Source organism: Zalophus californianus, chromosome 10, assembly GCF_009762305.2.
Source record: "Zalophus californianus isolate mZalCal1 chromosome 10, mZalCal1.pri.v2, whole genome shotgun sequence".
NCBI lineage: Eukaryota > Metazoa > Chordata > Mammalia > Carnivora > Otariidae > Zalophus > Zalophus californianus.
In genome coordinates this window covers 91066285-91090640 of record NC_045604.1, presented here as the reverse complement: position 1 = coordinate 91090640, position 24356 = coordinate 91066285, and the positions used below count along the sequence as shown (strand labels likewise).

The window sequence follows — 24356 nt, the reverse complement described above, 5'->3', positions numbered from 1 at the left end:
AAGGCCTACCATCCATCACAATAAAGCACACCATGTTCACAGCCCCTTAACAGCCACCGAATGCCTATTTATGACTCCAGGCTGCCACCATAGATCCCTCCTGGGGGCCTTCTGGGTCCCCAAGGATTTTCTGCCTTAAGGATCCTTGTGGCTCATCTCTCTCCGAATAGAAAAGTCCCAGCTGCTTTGCTTAGGGGTGAGTCAGGGGATGGGGAGGTTCTATCACTGAGGCAGAGTGCACGACTCTGGGAGTCTATTAAGTAAGAGGAGGGAAAGAGGCCTAGGGAGGTGACAGGACTTTACCAAGTTCAAGGCAGTAGAAGGGGTGGGACTGCAATACAGGTCTGTATCCTTTCTGTTCCATCACACCACCTCTCCTAACCCCTAGGGTTTGCATCTACTAAAATCTAGACTGGGATATAGAGAAGGGGACTGATCTGTCCTGTAGATCTCTGAGAGGCTTGGGACTTTGAAACACCAGACACATTAGAAGTCAAGAATGAGATGTGGGGCTAAAAACAGGATTAACGAAAAATCTGTAAACAGAATATTTGGTCCCTGTCCACCCCTCCCACCCCCATCCTGGTTGGTAAGAAGGAATGGGATAGGTGATTATTGTCTAAGACCTGTAGCCATTAACCTGGTAAAAAAAAAAAAAAAATTCTTAATTTTTTTTCAACTTCGCACTATTTTTTTTCCTTTAAAGTATAGTTGACATATATTAGTTTCGTGTGTACAACAGAGTGATTTGACATTCGTATACATGATGAAATGATCACCACGATAAGTCCAGTTACCATCATACTGCTTGTTTTTATCCCTTAATCTTAGATCCAGAAACTTTTGTGGAGGGGCAGAGATAGGAAGGACTGGGAAGTGCTGCCCAGGTAGAAGGAGAAATTTATACTTGATTGATTGATTGATTGATTGATTTATAGAGGGTTTGGAGGGGCAGAGGGAGAAGGAGAGAATCTTAAGCAGGCTCCATGCCCAGCTCAGACCCCATGTGGGGCTCAATCTCACGACCCTGAGATCATGACCTGAGCCGAAATCAAGAGTTAGACATTTAACCGACTAAGCCACCCAGGAGCCCCATATACTTGTATTTTTTTAACACCATAATCAAGTGATCATCATTCCACTCATTTGGGGTCAGAATAGGCAAAACTGTTCCAACATTTCACCTCAGGATTCTCATCAACTGCCTCATAGGCAACATCAGTAGACATTGTTTGAGAATTCAGAACTACGTAGTTGGAGTTTTTTGTATTACTGGGCAACAGAAACTCTGGACAAAAAGCCAAGAATATGATTCCATCAAACTTCTCCAGTACTTAAAAAAAAAAAAAAAAAGTGAAGCCCTCCTGCAGTAATGTGATATGCATATCTGAAAAAAAAAAAAGTGAAGCCTTCCTGCAGTAATGTGATATGCATATCTGAATCCCTGGAATATATCTATCAGCTTCTGCCAATTTTTGTGGCAGAAGAAAACTAAATGATATCATATTTTTTAAAAATATCCTTCCCCCCAGGAGACCAGTGTTCGGACAGGAAAGTCTATACACTAGCAATCAAATCCCTCCTTACCCAATCTATGTGGTGACACTGATAACTCTGTGAGTTTCTTCAAGGCTGTTGGGTTTAGTGGAATTTGAAACTTGCTGAGTTTTGTGAACATGTAGGCATTCCAAAAATAGAGACAGATATCACTCTTCCAGGTCTTTCTAGAGATGACCTATGTGGAATTTAAGGAGAAAATGAATGTCCCATCTCCTGTTTGCTGCATGGGGGACCATCCAGGAAAGAGCTGGATCCAAAGTTAGGGTTAATGGTGATTTGGTCCGAGTCATGAAAGAAAAAGAAACCTCCGCTAGACAGTAAAATTGTAGATGGTCATAACAAATTATGCCAAGGTCTTGGTTTTTTCTTGTTCTTATCCATCCAAACTAAGCCTCTCCTCAGGCCTCAACTCAGTAAATAGTTATCACCAAACACTTGGTTACTAAGGCCAAAACCTTAGGAGTCATTCCTGAGGCCTTTCTTTGCTTCAACCCCTCCCGCATTGTCAGTCGTTTTCCTTGCCTACAAAATAGCCAAAGCTGTACATTTTTCTCCATTTTCACTATTCTCATCCTAGCCAAAGCTACATTTCTCTCTCCTAGAGTACTTTTGCCTGTTAACTGGTATCCCTGCTTTCAAACTTGCCCCTCCCCCCTACTAACTACACTATCTTTACAGATTAAATAAGACCTTGTCAGTCTCCTGCTGAAAACCTCCTGTGTCTTTCCTTTCCACTTAGAACAAAATCCAGACTTTTTACCATGGCTCCCAAAGCTCTACCTCTGGCCTCCGCCTACCTCTCTGTCTTTTCATACTACCCTGCAGCCAAACAGGCTATTCCACAGTTCCTTGAACAAGCCAACCTCTTCCCTGTCCCTTCCCCTAATCCTTTTTGCACTGGCTTTTCCCTCGGTCTGGAGTAGCCTTGCCCACATCTTCACAGGTTAGGTCTTTATGATCTTGGTGATCTCAGTGAACCTTCCCTGACCATCCTAAGTATCACCGCAGGCCTCCTTCTCCCCCGCAATCAGACCGACCCCCCCATTTAGTTCATAAAGCAACACCTGAAATGATCTTTATTTTCAAGATAAAATTTTAACGTGTTTCTCTTCCCCACCAGGACATAAGCTTCCGGAGAGTGGAAACCTTGTCTCGCATGTCCAGGCCAGTCCCCCCACTAGGTGTCGACAGTTATTTCCTAAATGGGGCAGTCCCCGAGCTGACCGAGCCGAGGGGGCAATGCTAACACAAGGTGACAAGAACTGTACGGAGCCCCGAGTCACTTGGCAGAGCCCCCCACCTACCACTCTAGTCTCCCTTTTGAAAGGCTAAAGACTTGAGGGGCATTTTGTCACGAAACAGTCATTAACAACGATAACAATACTATTATTGGCAAGAAAGCCAAAAGGCGGCGTGGCCTGCCGGAAGAGACCCGGGCGCGGGGCAGGGGCCTGGGCCGGATGCCGGTCCGGCTCCAGGGCAGCGAGGCGGGCGGCCGAGGAGAGACCGGCGGAGCGCAGCAGGGCCCGGGGCTGTCGGGAGGGTCGGAGCTGCGGGCCGGGGCTGCGAGGCGGGCGGCAGAGCCGGGAGGACCGAGCAGGTTCGCCGCGGGTCGGGAGCTGGCGCGGCCTTGCTGACGCCGCCGCTTCGCTTCCGGGTGAGGGGCGGGCGAGACGAGCAGTTCCGGGGCGGGCGGCGGTTCCGGCTGTGCGGGCCGCGCCGCGGCTGCTGGTCCCGGGCGCGCGGAGGGCGCGAGAGGCGCGCGGGGGCCGAGGGGGCGCGAGGCGGCGGCGCGGGGACTCCGGGCCCCGGCGGCGGCCCATGGGGCGGGAGGCGTGAGGCCGCGGCCTGCCCGGGGCTCGGGGGGTGGGGGGAGCGGGGCGGGGAAATGGATAAACTGACCATCATCTCAGGATGTCTCTTTCTGGCCGCCGATATCTTCGCCATCGCCAGCATCGCCAACCCGGACTGGATCAACACCGGGGAGTCCGCGGGTGAGCGGCGGGCGTGCGGGGTCGGGCGGGGGATTGGCTGCGGGAGGGGAGGGGAGACACGGCTGAGGGGAAAACGGGACTGGAGGGTGCGAGGCGGGGGCTGGCCTGAGGAGGGAGGGGACGAGGGGGCGTCCCGGGCTGCGGGGCCGGGAGCCCAGGGGGCCGAGAGCTCAGGGGGCCGAGGGAGGAGAGGGGATGGAGAAGAGGAAGCGCGGTCGCCCGCGGGACCCTCTGGCCGAGGGGAGCGGCGCCCCAGGCTGAGCGAAAAGTGGTCGAGGGGGCGACGAGACCTGGGCTGGGCTGGAGGGTCCCGCACGGGGAAGGGGGGGTGGTGGGGAGACAGTCACTGGACCTGAGGGACCCCGGAGGAACGAGCTTCGTCCTGGATTGGGGGAAACGGGGGGGGGGGCGGGGAGAAAGTCCAGGTGGGAGACGGGAAGAAACCGATTTGGAGAAAACTGAGGCGCCCGTGAAGGAATTAGAAACTAGGCGGGGAGCCGGGGCCGGGAGGGAGGCCGCCTGTGGGGCAGAGCGAGAAGCCCCAGAGAGCAGCGTGAGGAGTCAGGTCCGGGCGCCGGCCCCGGTGGGAGCAGCGGCCGGGTTCCAGGTGGCCCGACCAGACAGGGTTAATGGTGCTGGGGGAGCTGGTGAAATGGGTGGGGGCGGGGGTCTCCCTCCCCCGCGCCCTCGCCTGTCCCCTGCCCGCTTGGCAGTGTTTAAGACGCATGTGGCTTCCGATTTTCCCTTTGAAGTCTGTGTGGTTATAATTTTGCTTTATTTTAGGCCCGGGAGCTATAATAATACTAATAATAAACTTCGTTTTATGGAGCATCTTTCATTCCAGCGCATCACAAAACGCTTTAGAGATCTTAGTAGGAGTTACAAAATTAAGTAACACATTAGAGTTTCAGGCGTCCCAGCAATGGTAGCAGTGTCTGCTGTAACACCACGGATCTGTAGGCGGCAGAGACAAGGTGGTGCCCTCAGGAGAGAAGTAGGCATCCTTCTGAAGGGTATCCCAGGTGAATGCCCTTGCAGGATTTTTCTCTTCTTGGACCACCACGCTCTCTCCCCCCCCCCCCCTCACTCACTCACTCACCCAGACCTGTGAGACCAAACCTCTAATTAATGTCACAGCTGTCAGGAGAGCTGATGGGAATGAAGGAGTGAGCTTGTTTTCTAACTGCTTGTTCAGTGCAGGTGAAGGGAATATTGGGGGTTGGGAATATTAGACTCCCTCCGTGAATAATTTGTTATAAAAATGTATCACTGTGCTGTCAGAGTTACTTCTTAAGTATTACTTATGGTTCTGTATTTATCCTGCAGTATATTTAGCTCTTAAAAAAAAGCTGTAGCTGGGACATTTGTTGCTCCCTCCTCCCTCCCGTCTCTCCTCCATCTAGATCTAGTAACACAAAATCATGCTGTCAGATTTACGGGTTATTAAAATAACACACTAAAAAATTCTCCTTTTCTTGCCTTTACAAGTTTTAGCAGAGCTCTTAATTGTAAAACATATATGATTATTTTGATGTGATTGAGCTGTTAGCTAATGTTACTGTGGTAAATTTGCAATATATAAATGTATCAAATGTACACAATGTATGTCAGTTATATCTCAGCTTTTTCAAAATTGTTAGGTGAATAAGAAAATGTTCAGGATGGTTTGGAATTTGATGAAACTATGGGCTGTTTCTGAAAATGTTGACAATGTCAGTGTTACTACTAGTTTGTACAGTTATATGTGTGACATCCACTTCATGGCCTGTTGTTTTTATCTTAGGTATATGTACAGTGACTTCTTTCATGAGACTTACTTTGGGACCTTGTATATACTTAGGGATGAAGAGGTTTCACTGTTCTAAAATAGAAGGTGATTTTTGCAAAGTGCTTTTAGGTGAATCCCAATGTAAATGTCCATGGGAAAGATACACAGTTGATCCTTGAACATGGGCTTGAAATGCACTAGTCCACTTACCCATGGAATTTCTTTGATGAAAAATCTTACAGTACTGTAAGAAGAAATCAAATCTTCTTTGATAAGAAGAAATACAGTACTGTAAATGTATTTTCTCTTATGATTAACATTTTCTCTTCTCTAGCTTTATTCTAAGAATACAATGTATAATACATATAACCTACAAAACATGTGTTAATCAGCTATTTATGTTATTGGCAAGGCTTCCAGTCAACAGGCTATTAGTAGTTAAGTTTTGGGGGAGTCAAAAATTATGCATGGATTTTCAACTGTGCAGGACAGGAATAACTCCTTCATATCAGTAGACGAAGTCTTTAGCTATGAGTTGCTGCAGAGATGGGAGGGACAGAAGTTCAAGGCTTGAAAAAGTAGAACATGTTTGAAATAAATAGTTGGAGAGAAGGCATGCCAACCAGTGATACAGGAGGATTGTCTAGCAGCATGGAAGCCTCATTGAAATTAGTGGTCAAGAACATAGAGTGTGATGAGCCACCTGCCTTATTGACCTCTAGTAGTGCTCAGTGGCTTTGATACCAGCGCGTGGTGAAAGCCAGTAGAAGGTTTCATTCATGTTTGGGGTTTGCCAACAAAATGCAACAAAATGACAGAGGAGCAAAGATGTTTAACGTATTGGTCAAAATGTTGTAATGATGGCTCATGGATTCTCAGCTGGATAAAAAGTAAAAGTGAATAAAGGAAAGAGCTGATGTATTGGTCAAAGAATAGCAGATGGTATATGGTCAGTGGGATTGTGGACCCAATAGAATTGAAGACCTGACTGGGAATGAATGATACATCAAAGTGGAAGGGCAGGGAATTACGGACGCAAGGTCCAGAGTGACAGAGGGGATGTGTGGCTAAAGTGGGTGGAGGAGGTAGTTTTTTTCCTAACAGTTTCCTTGGCCATCTCAGGAAACCCTTCAATTAAATATTCTATAACTTGGAAGAGGAATAATAGGAGATAGTAGGAAATTTTTCAAAATCATATCTAATCTATATTTCTTACCTTAAATATGTCAGACGGTAAGCCCCCAAAACTTAAATAGGATGTTTCTTTATTGACTTGTGCTGTGATAAGATGTACCTGAGGTTGGCCTGGTACAGCATTTGTATGCTCAATGTACACTTTTATCTGAGCAGACAGAACTAGTCTTGAGTTTTTAAAAAAATTCTGGACAGAATTGCACCTTCCAAATCAATGAAACATTTACAGGAAGTTCATATAAGATGGCAGAAGTGACAGGACTAGCTTTATTCTAAGATCTGCACAGAAGTGACAGCCTAGCAGCAAAAAGTTAATGTGTTGGTTCCCTTCAGTGCATTAAATACAGCATATTTTGATGGTGATGTTTTTACTGCAGTTTTTTAAGTGGACAAAATATATTTTGAAAATTGAATCCTGGAGCTGAAAGGTTCTGCAGATGTAATTTGAAAACCACTGCGGTGAACTAGTACAGAAAGTTTAAGAATTCAAATCCAAACTTCATCGCTTATTATTAGCTCTTTGATTTGGAGCAAGTTACTTAGCCTCTTCCTTTACAGTTCTTCCTCTGTAAAAGAGGGATATTAATAATACCCACTGCATTTGATTGTTAATGATGATTGAGTTCGTCCATGTAAAACATTTAGAACAGTACCTGACACATAGTAAGTGCTCATTAAAGGTTAGATATTGTTGTATTGCTGTTCTAGTTTATGATAATATGTCAGAATCCCAGTTTTGAAATTAAAGGTCAGAGCTTTTTACTGTGAGAACTGACACATTTTCTTTATTAGATGTTCTTGGTAATAAAGAAATACCAAGAATAATATGGCCAGGCTTAGCAGAAGTCAAATCATCTTCCCTCTTGGCATTGGACTTTCTGCATCGCTCCTATACTGTTCTTCCTCATTTAGTCTTTCATCATATTCTAGTCTCTGTACTCTTCAAGTTTCTACTTGAACTACCACAGAAGGAAATAAAATATCCAAAAACAAAAAACTGAATAGGATAACTTCTTAAAATCCTGGCTAATAAACTGTATTATCATAAGGTTGTGGACCATGCTTCATGCTGGCAGAATTTTTAGTTAGATTTTATTGTATTGGTGCAAATACAGAGAAAGTACATTCATTTTATTTTCATTTGTATGTGGTAACATTTCCTGAGCTTGCTCTGATAGCTTGTAGGTTATACACAGACTTTTGAAGATATAATGAAACAGAAGTAGATATTGTATGTATGAGGAAAGTACATGAGGAGGCACTTTAGTAAGGACCCTTAGTGGTTCCTAGTAAAAAAAAAAAAAATATTGAATGGCAGGTGAATATAAGGGCAAAATTGCATAATTCTGTGTCAGGTCAAATTTCTTCTCATTACTAGAACTCAACATCAATAACAATATTTTTCATTTTATATACTGCACTATAGTTTTTGAAGCAACCTAATGTCCATGACTTTATTTGATTTCTTAGGCTTTTTATATTTAGCCAATGTAGAATAGTCATTTCCACACCTTTTCCCACATGTCAGTGCTTTGCACATGAGATTTGAGTTTCAGTGTTGCAGACTCCCTTCAGGAAAACTCTCCATTGAAGTATTACCGGTATCTTATTTATGCACACCTTTTATTTACTTAATGGAGGTTAAAATTCTTAAGTGGCTGAAGTTCTTGCCAGATTTCAGAAGAGGGAAAGTAGGAGATTTGGGTTTTAGTCTTAAGTGATGTCCTTTGCTTTGTACAAGCCCCTTAACCTCACTATCACTGTTTTCTCATCCCTAAAGAGACAAATTTTTGTGGGGGGAGAAAAAGTTTTTTAGTTTTATTGAGTTAATTCTAAGAAAGTCAACAATTCAGCAATGCTGCTGCTGATAAATAAAAATGATCTAGAGATCCCTTCATTGAGTCATCTTCCCTTTACAGCAAGGATTTTAGTGACCATTTAGGGTGATGCCATCCTAAATCATCTTAGTTTAGTGTTCTTAACAAAGATTTCCAGGTGTTTTCCAAAAGTCTCTTCCAGTACATAAAGGAACTCCTTTTTGTGTCTAATCACATTTCCCTCTATACTGTTGGTTATCACATTCACTTTGTAGTCTGTGGTAGTTAGTGTATTTATTCCTGAAAATATTTTCATTCTTGTTCTTTTTTAAATTGATTAGATTGGATGTTAGAGTGTTTAAGGAGTCATAATAACGGACACACTCTTTCCTGCTTATATTCTGAACTGAGGGGAAAAAGGAATAGGATCCAAAATAGTATTTTATTACTGATAAAGAGAATGTGGCTGTTATCTGTGCACAAGCATCTTCCTCTTACTGGACCTCAAAATTGAACAGACTTAACCATCCATTCCCAGGCAGGACTGAGGCACCTGCCCTATAAGGCTTCCAGCATGAAGGAACAGGAAATGAGTGGGCAGATTGCTCCCAAAGGCAAAAAGATGGACCATGTATGCCCAGTTTTTTCTCCTAAACTGCTCGCCAAATGAAGTCATTCCTCTGACCTGGGAAGGTTTAAGTGAGGGGACACAGATAAGCTAAAAACATTATGCTACAGCCCCCTCCCCTCCCCTATCCCTCATTTGAAACCTAGGAGATGGCTGACCTTTTGGGGAAAGAGGTTTCTTTCTGCTCAAGTATAAAAACTGGCAGGTGCTTGGGGAAGTGAAAGACTTGAAGAGGCTGTCATTTCCTATTCTGCCCACTACCCTCTCCACAGGAAATCCTGGTAAACCTCAGATAGGGGACTGTGGTACTTGACATCTGTCATGTAAGATCTACAAGTGGATCCTGGCCTACAAATGGGGGTCCTTGGTTTAAAACATTAAAATTACAAGCCATCCAAGCAAACCTGTTTATTAAATACTAGAAAATTATTTATTAAATAGTGCTTTCCCCTGAATGGTAAAAACTTCAGTGATCACAAAGGTGCTTTACCATGAAGGAGCTCTGTAACATCAGTTTAAACAAACAAAGCAGTCTATCCAGAGCTTCATTTTGTTAAATCACTTTGGACATGACTTATAGTAAAGGACAGAATTTGGTTCTACCTAAGAGGGCAAAAATCTTGCAATTGTATTCTCCTTTAGTTTAAGAAGCATTAACAAAACTTCTTCAATAGTCTTTTGAGTCTTTTTCCAGTAAATTGCTTTTTAAAAAACAGCTTTATTGAAATATAATTCCCGTAACCATAGAAGTCACCCATTTAAAAGTGTGTTTGCAGTGGCTTTTAGTATATTCATAAAGTTGTGCCACTATCACTACAATGAATTTTAGAACATTTTCAGTACCCCAGAAAAAAAACCCCAGCCCTTAGCCATAACCCCTCAACTTTCTGTTCTTAGGCAACAACCAGCCTCCTTTCTGTTTCTAAGGATTTGCCTATTCTGGACATTTTATATAAATGGAATCATACAATATGTGGTCTTTTGTGATTGGCTTCTTTCACTTAGCATAATGTTTTCAAGGCTCATCCATACTGTAGTAAATATTGGTACTTCATTTCTTTTTATTGCCAAATTAATTTATCCATTAATCAGTTGAACATTTGGGTCAGTACATTTCTTTTACTTCAAAGAATAATATTTCCTTAAAATGGGCAAAGTGGTACTTTTTTTAATTTTTTTTTTTAAAAATGGCATTATCAGTATAAATAATACTTGGCAAATAATAAGAACTTAGAGTAAAAATTCAAAGACCAGTCTTTTTTATAGTGTTCACAGGACATACTTGAAGCTTGAAATCATTTATGATGCTGTAAATTTCACAGTGTAGGCCAGATTTTCCAATACGAGATTAGATTTCCTGAACAAAGCATTAATTTCCTTTACAACCTCAGTTCCAGAAGTCCTTTCTTTTTACCATTACCAATAGGGATGTAGGCACTTCAGGATGAAGGATATAAGCTAGTAGGCCTAAAAGTTTTGGAGAAGGGGCATTTGGGACCAAGAACGTGGACAGAAGCCATGAGTAAATGGAAATCACTAAAAGTCAGGAAATTCCAAAAAAGAAATGACAGAGTGATGACGCTGTTGCATTTATTAGACTGACCAGACTTCTTAAAATCTGTTACTTTGCTGTTAGAGCCAAAGCTTTCAAAGCTGGCATAATGTAGTCCTGTACATCAGCTCTCCACTGTTCAGCGGGGTGTGACCTACAGCAGTGTTGTCATTCAACCCCTTTTCTGATAAATACTAGGTTTGTACTGGAGTTGGAACAAAGTAAAATTAAAATGGTCCCACGGGATTTAGAGTCAGCCATATCTAGATAGATTCTTGGATTCCCTTTTCATAAGTTTTATGATTTGGGGCATGTAATTTGATTTCTCAGCTATAAAATGGAGACAATGTATTTATTTCAAAGAATGGTTGTGAGGAAATAAACCGTGGTGTGTAAGGAATTAGCACATGGTCTAGTACATAGCAAAATGCTCCAGTGTTAGTCATAATTATTATATAAAAAGTCAAAACGTTTTAATTTTTAATTATTTCCCTTTTTATTACCTGTCTTGCTTGCTTACAGCTTGCCTTGTTCTAAAAAGAGACTTAAGGCAACATGGTGTGTCTGTATTTGAATATAACTGAAACCCAGCCGAGTCCAATCCAGGAAGAAAGACTGCGAAGTCCATTGTAGTGGTAATATCAACTTGATGGGACACATAAGTACCAAAACCAAGGCCTGCATTGGGTTTATATGTCTCTGGAACAGACTGAAGAGGCTTTCTAAATGAAAGGCAGCCTAACATCGTAGAAAGGGCACGCGGGTTTTGGAATCAAACCAAAACCAGCATGTAGTCAGATGCCAGTCCTGCTGTTTACTAGCCATGTAGTTAATTTTAGACATGTTGTAGTTGAGTTTTTTATTAATAAAAATTATATCATTCAGACTCGATTAATACTTTTTTCAGCCCTTCCAACTGTTAGGCAGGTTCAGACTCCCAACTTTCTGTTCTTCTATAAAGAGTAGGAACTGCAGTACATTGTGAAAATCCTTAGTTCAAAAGTTTTTTTTTTAAGATTTTGTTTATGTATTTATTTGAGAGAGAAAGAGTGCATGGGTGCAAGCTGGCAGAGGGAGAGGGAAAGAATCTCAAGTGGACTCTGTGCTGAGCACGGAGCCCGATGTGGGGCTTGATCTCATGACCCTGAGATCATGACCTGAGCTGAAACCAAGAGTCAGATGCTTAATTGACTGAGCCACCCAGGTGCCCCCAGAAGTTATTTTTAAAGGAATTTATCTAAGAGCTAGTGATCTACAAACTTTACAGTTGAGTATCAAGAGTCAGTTAGTTTCACCTCAAAGGCTGGAAATACGTTTGGAATATGTGAGATAATTGTTTCTTTATAGAGACCTGGCAAATAGTATAACTGAAAATTTAGTTTTTGTCTATGGAATAAAGTTTCTTCTAGTTGTCTTTAGCTTCTATAATGCAACTGAGTTTTTTTCATACTTCATTTTAATGCATATTTAAGCAGTGGGCCATATATAATCTTATAGGGGAAATTTAGTCACATAATGAAGTATTGCTGTTTATGAAATTGTTATTGTTGGATTGTAAATAAGAGCTTAATCACACAACTTGAATGGATAATTATTTATATAGTGACCTTATTTTTATATCCCCGAAGTAACCCGGGAGATTAGCTTGTACAGTGACAGCAGTGACCATTATATAGGTATAAATTTCATATTTACAGCTTTACCTGTCTATGATGATTTAGGTAAACATGACATCATATCTTTTTGGTTGTCAGAATGCTTTATTTTCAAGCTCTGGAGCTACACAATTTTTCCCAAGTTCTTTCTCTAATTCTTTGCCCAACTAGCAGCTGGCTGCTAAAAAATTTAATACTTGCAACACCTGATCCGGTTGATCACAACAGATTCGGTATAGTGGCTATATTATTTCATGCTTTGTTGGCTATAGACTGATGAAAAAGTAATATTTAGCAAAACTATTGTTGAAATACTAGAGAGGTTAAACAATAGCCATGAAGGAACCTAAGAATCTTTGAATAACAAGGTGCCTAAAAATAAGTATCTGGATCAAAGTCACTTTTCCATAACATACGTATGCAAACTTTACTGTGTATTCTCTCATTAGCTGTAAATTACAGGGGGGAGAATCCTTACCAAATATTCCATGAGCAAGTAGAATGTGCTGTTCCTTTGGGATTTATTGCTTTAGAGTTGACAGAATAGAGAAGCGTATGGATTTAGGTGTTGCTATCAATGATACATGTATTTATGAGTATATACCAAAAATGTGTCATTTATTTACATGACGTTTTAATGTATGACTCCAGGTTCAAAGCAGAGTGACGTTTCTTTGAACTGCTCTGTTTTTTTTTAATGAGGAGGAAAAGGCTGCACTTTTTTGTCTCTTTATACTAGCCTTGCTATAAATAAAAGGTCACATTTGGCATTTTGGCACTTGGCTGTTGTATATATTGAGCAAAAAGTCAGCTGTTGACTTTTAATATAGATCTGTTCAACCAGGGACTATATACTGCTATCATTAGAAAGTAAAAGGAGTAAAGATAAATGCAGTTGGTTGAGTCAAGTAAGAAAATAGGAGAGCAAAATCACACCGGGTCTCCTCATTTGTGTTGTATTCACAGTAAGTTACTCACCTGGAACATCACTGGGTCTACTTTCAGCTATAATAATAGAAGATTTCCGCCCCCCCCCCCCCCACGAAAACAGGCCATGTTCAAGTTAGTTCTGCTGACCAGACCACTAACTTAAAAGGCAAGGATCTCTAAGACCATTTCATTTTAAAAGTACCATTCATTTAAATAAAATCTTTAATTTACCATGAGTATTTCTTAGATCTTCCCATAAATATTTCCTGTACCACTGGATTTTATCCCAGACAGCCTTACAACAAATGCTTATTGAAGTATGTGTGGTCTGTAAGGAACTGTATTAAATATTCTGAGAGACTGCATTTAAGCCAATGAAAAAGGATTTTATCCTCAAGAAACCTGCGCTCTGTTTCGGAAGATAAAATTGTATACATAAGAAATGTGTCAAATATGTGATGGAACTACCTTTTGCCCAGGTGGTTGAGGAGGAGATGGCATTTGAGCTTAACAGATGATACACTTAATAATGACTATTTAAATAATTACAAAGGTTTGGGCAGTGCTTGTCCTTGAGGGTAAAATGGCATGAGTAAAGGCAGGGAAATTTCCATTCCAGTCCATTTCGAAACATTGCTGCTAAATTCAGCTTTCTAAAGGATGAATATTATAATAATCACAAATGCTTATATAGCATTTACTTTATGACAGATACTTTTCTAGGTACTTTACATGTATTTACTAATTTAACCTTCGCAATATCCATATATAGATGCTGTTATTGGCCTCCACAGAGATACAGAGAAGTTATGTAACTTGCCTAGGGCCACACAGCTTATAAGTAGAAGAGCTGAGATTTGAACCCCGGAAGTTGAGCTCCAGAATCCTGGCTATTAACCACTTCGTGTTCTTATACCAGAAACCTTCAGTGACTCTTCATCTTCCACAGCATAAGTGCATTCAAGTATCTTCACAATATGGCTTTAGCTTACCTTTCCAACCTTAGATCCTACTTTTTTCCCTGCATGGAAAAACAGTCTAGCTCTTCTGTATTACTTTCTGTTTCCTAAATACAGTTTGTATTCTCATCTCTAGTCTTTGCTTCTGTTATCTATTCTCAGTATCCTGTCACTCTGCCCAGTCCCTGCCTTATCAGACCTTCCCATCTTCCAAGCATATTTGAACCACCATCTTTGTAAAAATCTCTTTTGAGTCCCTACCAAAGTGATTCCCCCTCCCAACCCCTTGGTAATACCTTCACGTTTTTTCATGGTAGCATGCCTGTATCATGGTTATTTGTGTGTCACTTGCCTATTTTCTAGTAGAAATCTGGTAGATTTTTTTTTAAGTTCCCTAAGAACAGGGAATATGATTTATTGATCTCTGTACCTTAGGTAGCACTCAGTCCAACCTTGCATGTGCCAAGAAAGAGGAGGTGTTATGGTTGACATTAAGATTTTGAACCTAGAGTAGGGAACAGAATTGGGAACTTGGGAGAATGAACTGATTTATGGGCAAAAGTGATGAGTTTGGTTTAGACATGTTATATTTGAAGTCAGAATAGAATATCCAAGTAGAAATGGATCTAAGAAATACTCAAGAGAGAGTATATTTGACATTCCTAATCTTATCTTATTTTTACAAGCATGATACTTATATACATAGATCAAATTATTGTTTAGTAGCTGCATATCCACAGAATGCAGTCTTTTTTTTTTTTTTTATCAGTTGGTTTCCATTTTGAAAATAAGGCCCAGCTACAATATAGTTATTCCCAACTTTGATTAAAAAAAATGTTCTAAGATAAGGGGCACCTAGGTGGCTCAGTTGGTTAAGCATCTCTTAATTTTGGCTCAGGTCATGATTTCAGGATCATGAGATCAAGCCCTCCATTGGGCTGTGTGCTGTGCATGGAGCCTGCTTTAGGATTCTCTCTCTCTCTCTCTCCCTCCCTGCTTCCACTCTGTTGAGCTCATGCTTGCTCTCTTAAATAAATAAATAAATAAATAAATAAATAAATAAAATGTATATACACATATATATTATAAGATGAAAGTTAATTTGTAGGTTGACTGGCTGGTTCTCTGGATCAATACAGGAGTTAGATTACTAGGTTAGCCCATAAGACCATGTTGTAACTGAAATATTTACTTCTGTAACAACAACAAAAAAATAGTATAAAGCAATACAGTTGCATTGCTAGTAGCATTTTTAAAAAGATAAAAAGAAAAGGAAGCTTATTTCTCTGATCCTTTAATTTGCCAATTTGACTTTAAAGCTTATGACATTCCTATAGTCGATGGTATTGTAATAGTGTTTTGTGGGGACAGATGGTAACTACACTTGTGATGAGCACAGCATAATGTATAGACTTGCTGAATCACAATGTTGTACACCTGAAACCACTGTAACATTGTGTGTCAGCTGTACTTCAGTTAAAAAAAAGCTTATGATATTCCTTCTTGGTGATTGTAGGTTCTTCACTGAAATTCTTTTTACGTTTGTCAATACTATTTTGTGTCATTTTTTGACTTCCAAATTGCCTATCAGAGGAAGATGAGAGAATTTGCAGGAAATGTATGCTGAAGGGATTTCCTTAAGTGGAATAGCCTGAGATAGATTTAAATCAGCGGAGACCAAGAAGCTGTGCGTGAGTGCATGAAAGTGCATGTGGTATGTGTGGTGTGTTATGTGGGGAATGGATGAGGAATTTGTAGTGGGTAAATGATCTGCCATGGGGAAACAAGATGATACAGAAAAAGTTGGATCCAGTGTTCCTTATTCAATGGAAAGCCCTGTTAGTCTGGACTAGTATGGTTACTGTTTGTTGAGGGGGGCCCATGATGGACAGAGTAAGGAGAAAAACAATATTTTATATGCCAGTTAGGGTATAAGATGGTGCAAAATATTTTTAAGTTGAAGAGTGCCTCTCTTTTTTTTTTAAGGTATCATTTTTAAGTAATTTCTCCAGCCAACGTTGGGCTCAGACTCATGACCCCAAGATCAAGAGCCACATGCTTCTCCAACTGAGCCAGCCAGATGCCCCCTTGAAGAGTACCTCTGTTGAAACTTGGCTTCTGATTCAGACTTTGCCGTAGATGTTTTGCTTGTGCTTAAAAAATTACCTAAATGCTTATTCTCTATTTTCCCCAGTTGAAGAATAGTTTGTGTTCCCCTTTCATCCTCATGAATCCCATCACTTGATTTAAAAGTGGGCATGTATGATAAATTCTTAGACAGTTATCTGATTAAGAAAATCATAGTGAAAATAGAATGGGGATTGACATCAGAAGTCTGTTCAAGTTCTGGCTCTGCTGTTTACCAGCTCTGTGGCTTTGGGCATGTTACTTGGCCTCTGTAGGGTTTAGTTTCCTCATCTATAAGTGGGGATAATACCTCTTACCTTGCAAGGTGGCTCTAAGAACTAAAGTTGATATATCTGAAACATTACCACAGTACAGGCATTTATAGTAGCTAATGTTGTTAAACAACTAAATGTATTAATCTCTTATCACATTGGATACATAGAATATAGTGCAATTGATTCTTTACCTATCATACAGTCATCAAAAACAGTCTGATTTTTTTTAAGCTAGGATATATCACTGTGTTAGACCTGGTTCCCCATTTCATTTTTAACATACACACTGTACTGTGGTCCTGATACTTACTTAGATTGCTACCTTCTTCCACTAAGAGAAAAGAGTACTAGGCAGCCTAGCCATATGTTTATATGAAAGTGCTGTTCTACATGTCAAAGGTAATATGTTTTGGGGGATTTCCCAGTAATGATGACAGCTTATATAAACCATTAACATTCAGTGTCAACCTTCTTACTCTAGCTAACATTTGCTAAGTGGGTTATGGATTGTAGTCTGTGGCCCTAAAGTAGATCTCCCCCCAACTGGCTAAGTATATAAAGCAGGACCTTGACCTCATTAGTTGAAGTCAGTAACCAAGTTAGATAAAAAGTTCTAAAAGTAAAGCATAATTGATGATTACAGGTAGCCTATAAGATCGTTTGTTAAAGTCCTCTTCATTTGCTTATTATGAAACATAAGATGAGTAACTATATTTCATTATCCTGAAGATAAAATAATTTCAGAGTTTATAATTTAAAAAAATCATTAATTAGGGCGCCTGGGTAGCTCAGTTGGTTAAGCGACTGCCTTCGGCTCAGGTCATGATCCTGGAGTCCCGGGATCGAGTCCCGCATCGGGCTTCCTGCTCAGCAGGGAGTCTGCTTCTCCCTCTGACCCTCTTCCCTCTTGTGCTTTCTATCTCTCATTCTCTCTCTCTCTCAAATAAATAAATAAAATCTTTAAAAAAAAATAAAAAAATAAATCATTAATTAAATCGCTTAAAAACAATAAATCTTATTTTTTTATTTTTTTAAAGATTTTATTTAATTGACAGAGACACACAGCAAGAGCAGGAACACAAGCAGTGGGAGCGGGAGAGGGGGAAGCAGGCCTCCCACCGAGCAGGGAGCCTGATGTGGGGCTCGATCCCAGGATCCTGGGATCATGACCTGAGCCGAAGGCAGTTGCTTAACCGACTGAGCCACCCAGGCACCCTAATAAATCTTATTTTAAACAGATGTATACAGTCATATATCAGCATGTTAGATCACCTTTAGGATTCCCACTCTAGCTAAGATTTAGTGGGTTAGGATCAGAAGACAAACAACTCTTGGGACCTGGGTGGCTCAGTCGGACTCTTAATTTTGGCTCAGGTCATGATTTCAGGGTCATGAGATCGAACCCCATGTTGGGCTCTGCACTCAGCGGGAGGTCTGTTTGAGATTCTCTCCCTCCTCTGCCCCCTGCTCTCATTCTCTCTCTCTCTCAAATCTTTTTTAAAAAAAGAAGACAAACAATTCTTATATGTTGAAATGTCTCTGATATAAAAATAGCCCAGGAGTGGGATGCCTGGGTGGCTCAGTCGTTAAGTGTCTTCCTTCGGCTCAGGTCATGATCCCAGGGCCCTGGGATCGAGCCCTGCATCAGTCTCCCTGCTCCTCGGGAAGCCTACTTCTCTCTCTCCCACTCCCCCTGCTTGTGTTCCCTCAGTGTGTCTCTCTCTGTCAAATAAATAAATAAAATCTTTAAAAAAAAAATAGCCCAGGAGCTTTTCTTACCTACGTACCACCCAATAGGTAACTATCATCCAGTAACCATTTAGAATCCCACAGTAGCTAGTAAGATGTCTGCTTTAAATAGACCACCCTCTATTTAAGATGTGATAGTCCTTTATTGTATCTTCACAGTTGTCAGGGAGGTTGGGTACATTATAGGTTTTCCTACTGTGCTGTTTTTCTTGCTTGTATAAGTTGTTGGCTAGTGTTTTGTTCTCTGTGTTAGCCTAGAGTTAACTGAAGTGTTGTATCCCTTATACATTCCCTCCTACTGCCCTCTGCCCTCCTTCTTTAGGAGCTTGTTGTAACAAATTCCCAACTTGACCATTCAGGCAGTTCATACCCAGATAAAAAAAGTCTGGGGTGCAGATGTCATCAGCTCTTCAAGATGGTCAGGGAACTGATGCAGTTCCCACTGACTTTTCTTATATCCCGCTTAGATACCACACACAGCCCTCATCTTGTGCTCAGCTCCTATTTCTCTGAGCTTGGGGTTTTACTGAGGTTTTTGGGGTTTGTTTGTTTTTAGAGAATTCATCCACTTCTCTAATGAGGAAGAGGGCTATCTCTTGACTATATTGTTAGTGGCATTTTCTCCTTTTGTGTGAACCTGTTCTTTTATACATTCCAGAAATTCTTTAGTCATTCTGCTTGTTGTTGTTATCCTTGTCATTTCCCCATGCTATTGGAGAATTCTTAAAAAATATATACATTGCCTTGTCTTTTCAGTGGGATTTGGAGAAGAAAAGAGAGTAAATTAATTCACTTTACCTCCCAGTGGCATTTAATAAATATTCATTGAATGAGATAAATCAGTGAATGGCTAGTGCAGTTGGGTTGGTCTAAATATTTACAGATATTTATAAGAGATTTAGTCCATACTGGCTTATTGTCTTTTAAATTTTTATTAGTAATGGGAAAGTTATGACAATAATTTTCCTAAGATCACATTTTTTTTTAAGGATTTTATTTATTTCACAGAGAGAGCGAGAGCAGGAACACAAGTGGGGGAGTGGGAGAGGGAGAAGCAGGCCTCCTGCCGAGCAGGGAGCCTGATGTGGGGCTCGATCCCAGGACTGGGATCATGACCTGAGCCGAAGGCAGATGCTTAATGACTGAGCCACCCAGGCGCCCCCGGATCACATTTTTTTTTTTAAAGATTTTATTTATTTGAGAGAGAGCACAAGCAGGGGGAAGGGGCAGGGGGAGAGAGAGAAGCAGACTTCCTGCTCAGCGGGGAGGACCCTGGGATCATGACCTGAGCCGAAGGCAGACAACCAACTGAGCCACCTGGGTGCCCAGGCCACATTTTTTTATATAAGCCAGAAAAGGTTTAAATTCTATAGTCCCCATATAGGTGTGATGAGTTTGAATGCAGGAGGCATTATAGTTAAGTGGCTAATAGCACAGACTCTGGAGTCTGTGTTCACATTCTATTTATTCTGCTTATTAGCAGCATGATCTTGGCCAACATACTTCAGAGGTCTGTTTGAAGATAAAGTATTCATGTACATAAAATACTTAAAGTGCTTGGTACGTAGCATGTAAGCATCAACTAAAATTAATGGGATTAACTTTTCAAGAATCTTAGCTATAATCTTTTCAGTTGCCATAGGCAGCTATCTTAAAATTGATTATAAATGTTATATAGCTTTAAGATGTACATGTAAATGTTAGCATACCAGAATATATATTCTAGCCCATGGACAAATGGTCAGAATTTCTACCTTGTATAATGAATAGAACCGCTACTATAATGAAGTAGGAAGAGTGCTCTTTGCTTGAACCAGGCATGTGTTTTACGTATTCAAAAAATTAAGAATGATAGAAAGAAAGCAAATCCTAATATTGAATACAAATTGAAACCAATGAGCCTAATTATATCAAATTAGTAATGTAACTACCAAGGGAAAAAGAAGGAACTTTTGAACATGGATTTGACTGTGCTCCCTTAATGGGATATAGCCTAAAGACAAAAAGAACAGCAAGAAATACTGAATTTAGTAGGTAGCAAGCCCTCTTATAATAGCTCTTCCCAAGAAATGTTATTCCCATGTTGCTGATAAAGAAGCATATTCAAAGAGGGAAATGATTTGCCTGGCATCATTTAGTTAGGTAATAGAGCTGGATTCAAAAGTCTGTGTTCTGTTCATTATACCACACTGCTTTTTTAATGTTTGTAGTATGCTGTTCAAATGAGTTCCTGTGCTACCATCCTCATTTCATTAGTACCTACCTCCCTTTCTTTTATTCATCTGTAACTATTAGAACCACATTTTCAAGAGCTCCCTAACCTAACCTCTTGAATTTCCTTTGCTTCAAGAATTTCATTACATGCAATCATGCCCATCTTTTTTAAATCTGCCTTCCTAAATTAAAGGGTATGTGACTATTCCCACCCTTTTCTTTATGAATTCTAAGATGACCTGATAGATTTTCCTTTTGATTCTCATTCCTCCTACTTCAACAATAACTAGTTTCCTGGATTATAGCTAGTGTCAAAGTCCTGAGTATTTACAGGTACTGTCTGTATTCATAACCAAGCCTGGAGTGCATGAGGGAGCTGCACCTTTTTTTTTTTTTTTTTAAAGATTTTATTTATTAGAGGGCATGTGATAGCATGAGCAGGGGAGAGGGGCAGAGGGAGAGGAAGAAGCAGGCTCCCTGCTGAGCAAGGAGCCCAATACGGGGCTCGATCCCAGGACCCGGGGATCATGACCTGGGCTGAAGGCAGACACTTAACGACTGAGCCACCCAGGCGCCCCGAGAGAGCTGCACTCTTAAAGACATTAATCTATTTGTAATTTAAGATACCACATGGTGACTTGGTGAAACACATAGGGGGAGACTGGTAAAGAATGCCATCATCGGACCTGCATTGTTTACATGAGAGCAGAACGAGTATTACTTTTTAAATTGTGGTTTTGAAATGATCCATTCATTAGAGAAGGCAAGTAAAAATAGCAATGAAACAAAGACATAATAACTGGTCATTAAATGAACTCCATGTCCTTTGAAAAGGTCATGATGAAGGGGGAGAATATGTAGATATCTTGAGTACACAAGCTGCTATTTGAGATTTTGCTGAGTAGAAATGATGGGAGGAATCAAACTGTACAAAGATTTAGTTGAATCTCCTTTAAAGCACTTTGTGTAGTATATCTTCAAACTTTTTTTAAAATTACAGCATCTGAAGAACCTCTTCTTGAATTAGCAGCATCAAAATGGAATTCTCTTTTTTAAATCACTCCTGAACTATCTTTAAAATGTGTGACTTTAAAAATATAATTTCATATAATATACCAGAGAAATTGTCCAGAAGATTGAGGATCAGAATTTTAATAAAAATTTTTTAAAAAGTAAGGTTGGCGGGCACGTGGATGGCTCAGTGGGTTAAGCGACTGCCTTAGGCTCAGGTGGTGATCCTGGAGTCCTGGAATCGAGTCCTGCATTGGGCTCCCTGCTCAGCAGGGGGTCTCCTTCTCCCTCTGACCCTCCCCCTTCTCATGCTCTCTCTCTCTCTCTCATTCTCTCTCTCAAATAAAATCTTAGAAAAAAATAAAAAGTAAGGTTGGCAATCAGATTAATTTGAAAAAAATGCTTTTAATGAGAATTAAGAATGTAAAATAGTGTTATAGTCTTTTACTAGATTAACTGAATTTCTTAACATCTAGAGAAAATTATTTTAGTATTTCCTATCCAAAATAGCTGTTTGTGGAGAATGTGCCACTTGCCTGTGGAAGTCAGTGTTTATGAGACCTCTCTGTAGATGTTTCTAAGGTTTTAACTCTGGACAAACATTCAAGAAAAACCAAACTGTTCTACAAAAATATTCCTAAATAGTAAACTTTAAGCACAGCTGCCGAGTCAAACCTGGTTCATATTCGAACTCCAGCTTTTTCTAGCTGGCACCTGGTCATTTAGCCTGTTACTCAAGTTTCCTCACTGGATTGTTTCAAGGATTAAATGAGCATATGTAAAGCACCTAACACCATGACGGGCACTAAGTAAGCACCCAAAATATAGTGGCAGCTATTATTTACCTTATCACCTCCAGATTATGAGTGATGGAGAAAGAAAATTTCTTATGAGTGTCCCTTATTTTTAGTGTCAAGGTTTTGAATTAGAATTTAAGATAAAACTGGATTTTTCTGAATCCAAACACTTGTGATTCTGTTTGGGTATTGAGAAAGAAAGCTGCCAAATACCTACTCTGCAGTGGCAAGAAGATTGAATTTCTAATTTGTTTCCTACCCCTAGCCCTTGCCTTCACTTCCTCTGCCTCAGTACGAACATTTCTCTGTTCCTTTGGAGATTCTTGCCTGACAGAAACAGAGAACAATCTCCAGGTGTTTTATTATAGCTAGCTAAATATAACCTTTTGGAAGAACATCTGGATGCAGTTTCAATCTTTAAAGTCTATAATTTTTTAGGTCATTAAATTCCTATAGTTCTAAATTATTGGTTTCAGTTCTTTTCCTAGATTGTGTCCATCCATTTTAAGAGCTGTATGTCTTTTATCCAGAAAATATAAAGTATGTTGTTGACATCAATAAAAAATCATCATTATCAGTTAAACTATTGGAGTTTTCCTTTCTAATTTTCAAGTTTTCTAGAATATAATTATTACACCAAACATATCCATGCATATACCACATACACACATACATACAAATGTAATTATCCTTTATGTGACTACTTAATTCCACTAAGTAGTAGAAGTTATGATACTTGTTTGATTATCATCATTTCAGCAATATCATGGATAGGCTGCTGGACCCTGGAATTTAAAGAAAGGAAATTGTATCATCAGAAACACATTAATTCATACTCTGAATATCCGAAGAGTGTTTTAGAATTATTTCTAAAATAGCTGCTTCCTTTCTTAATTTACCTTTTACTATATTTACCCTCTTTAGGAATTGTATATAATGTACTCAGTCATATTTCCTTTAATTTTCTCTTTCTAAAACTCTATTTTCCTGAAGGTGATATAAATTGCATATTTCATGTTCTACATTTACACTCCACTTATCATTTCCTCACTACTGTATATGTGAATGAGTAGATATGATCAGAGCATTGTTTCCTTTACCATTTTTGCAGTGTTCATATTTTTAAGTCATAAAAAGCAGATTGTTTAATGTACATTCCTAGCATTTTAAATCCCTTCAAGTTAGAAAGTACTCTTTCTCTAAGCTGTTAGATATATGTATGATTCGTAACATGAAACAGGTTGCCTGTTGTTCTTTCTTAATTGAGTTGACCTTTACAGTCTTCTGGCCTTACCTGTCTAGGGAGAATATCTAACATACAGTAATGTCATATACATTATCATAGATCTTATGGTTTGAGAAAATTCTCTTTTCATTCTCCTTTCCTTTTTAAAGCTTTTACCTCTCCTTTCATTGTATCACTTTACACAATTAAATCATCTAGACAGAAAATGCTGTTGCATTCTTAACAGCTTTTTAGCAGTTATTTGGACCTCTTACAGAAATTTCTAAGAGAGAGAAAGAAAAAAATTTCTAAAAGACTTTTTTCAGATTCCTCACCCTTTCATAAACTAATGTTTCTTCACACAACACCCCCAGATTCTGAAAGTTTCCTAGCAAAATATGAAGTTACTATTTGTTGTTATTTCCTACTCTAGACAGAATCTATAGTGTGTATTCTGCCTTCACTCTGATACAGAATTGATAAGGGAGAATGCACTGAGCTCTCTCGGGTCTTTTATTTTGCAGACTTGCCTGTAAATAGATACTCACTGGGATTCAGAACCTATAATGCATCACTGCAGGAAAATTCAAATACAAAGTATTTGAAAATCAAAACTATATTTGCTGGTCAGGTTAAACATGTTTGCGCAAAGCTTAACCAGATAAGGCAGGTCACTATTTTTCTATTTGAAAATTTGCTTAGAGTGTCTGAACGTGGAGTGCTTCATGCTTATTTCTAGGCAAATTATGCATCAATCCTTTTCTCTTTACAATTAAATATTTCCAGTAACTTGGGACTTTTTTTCTTAAGTGTTCTTTTGAGCTGGCAGATGATCACAGAAGTGATTCTGACTTAAAGTTAGTTTAGCCCAACCTTTGAAAAGTATTTATTTTGAGGCACC

General features: G+C 39.8%; 1 protein-coding gene across 3 annotated transcripts in view; it reads left to right on the top strand.

Annotated features, from left to right (window-relative positions):
- The first annotated feature begins 3407 nt into the window (after positions 1-3407).
- Positions 3408-24356, top strand: part of MOSMO (modulator of smoothened) — a 69498-nt gene continuing 48549 nt past the window's right edge. For all 3 annotated transcript variants that reach the window (XM_027611373.2, XM_027611372.2, XM_027611371.2), the window contains exon 1: positions 3408-3554. In XM_027611373.2, the coding sequence (XP_027467174.1) occupies positions 3449-3554 (106 nt within the window). In that variant the 5' untranslated portion in view covers positions 3408-3448. The remainder of the gene's footprint in view (positions 3555-24356) is intronic.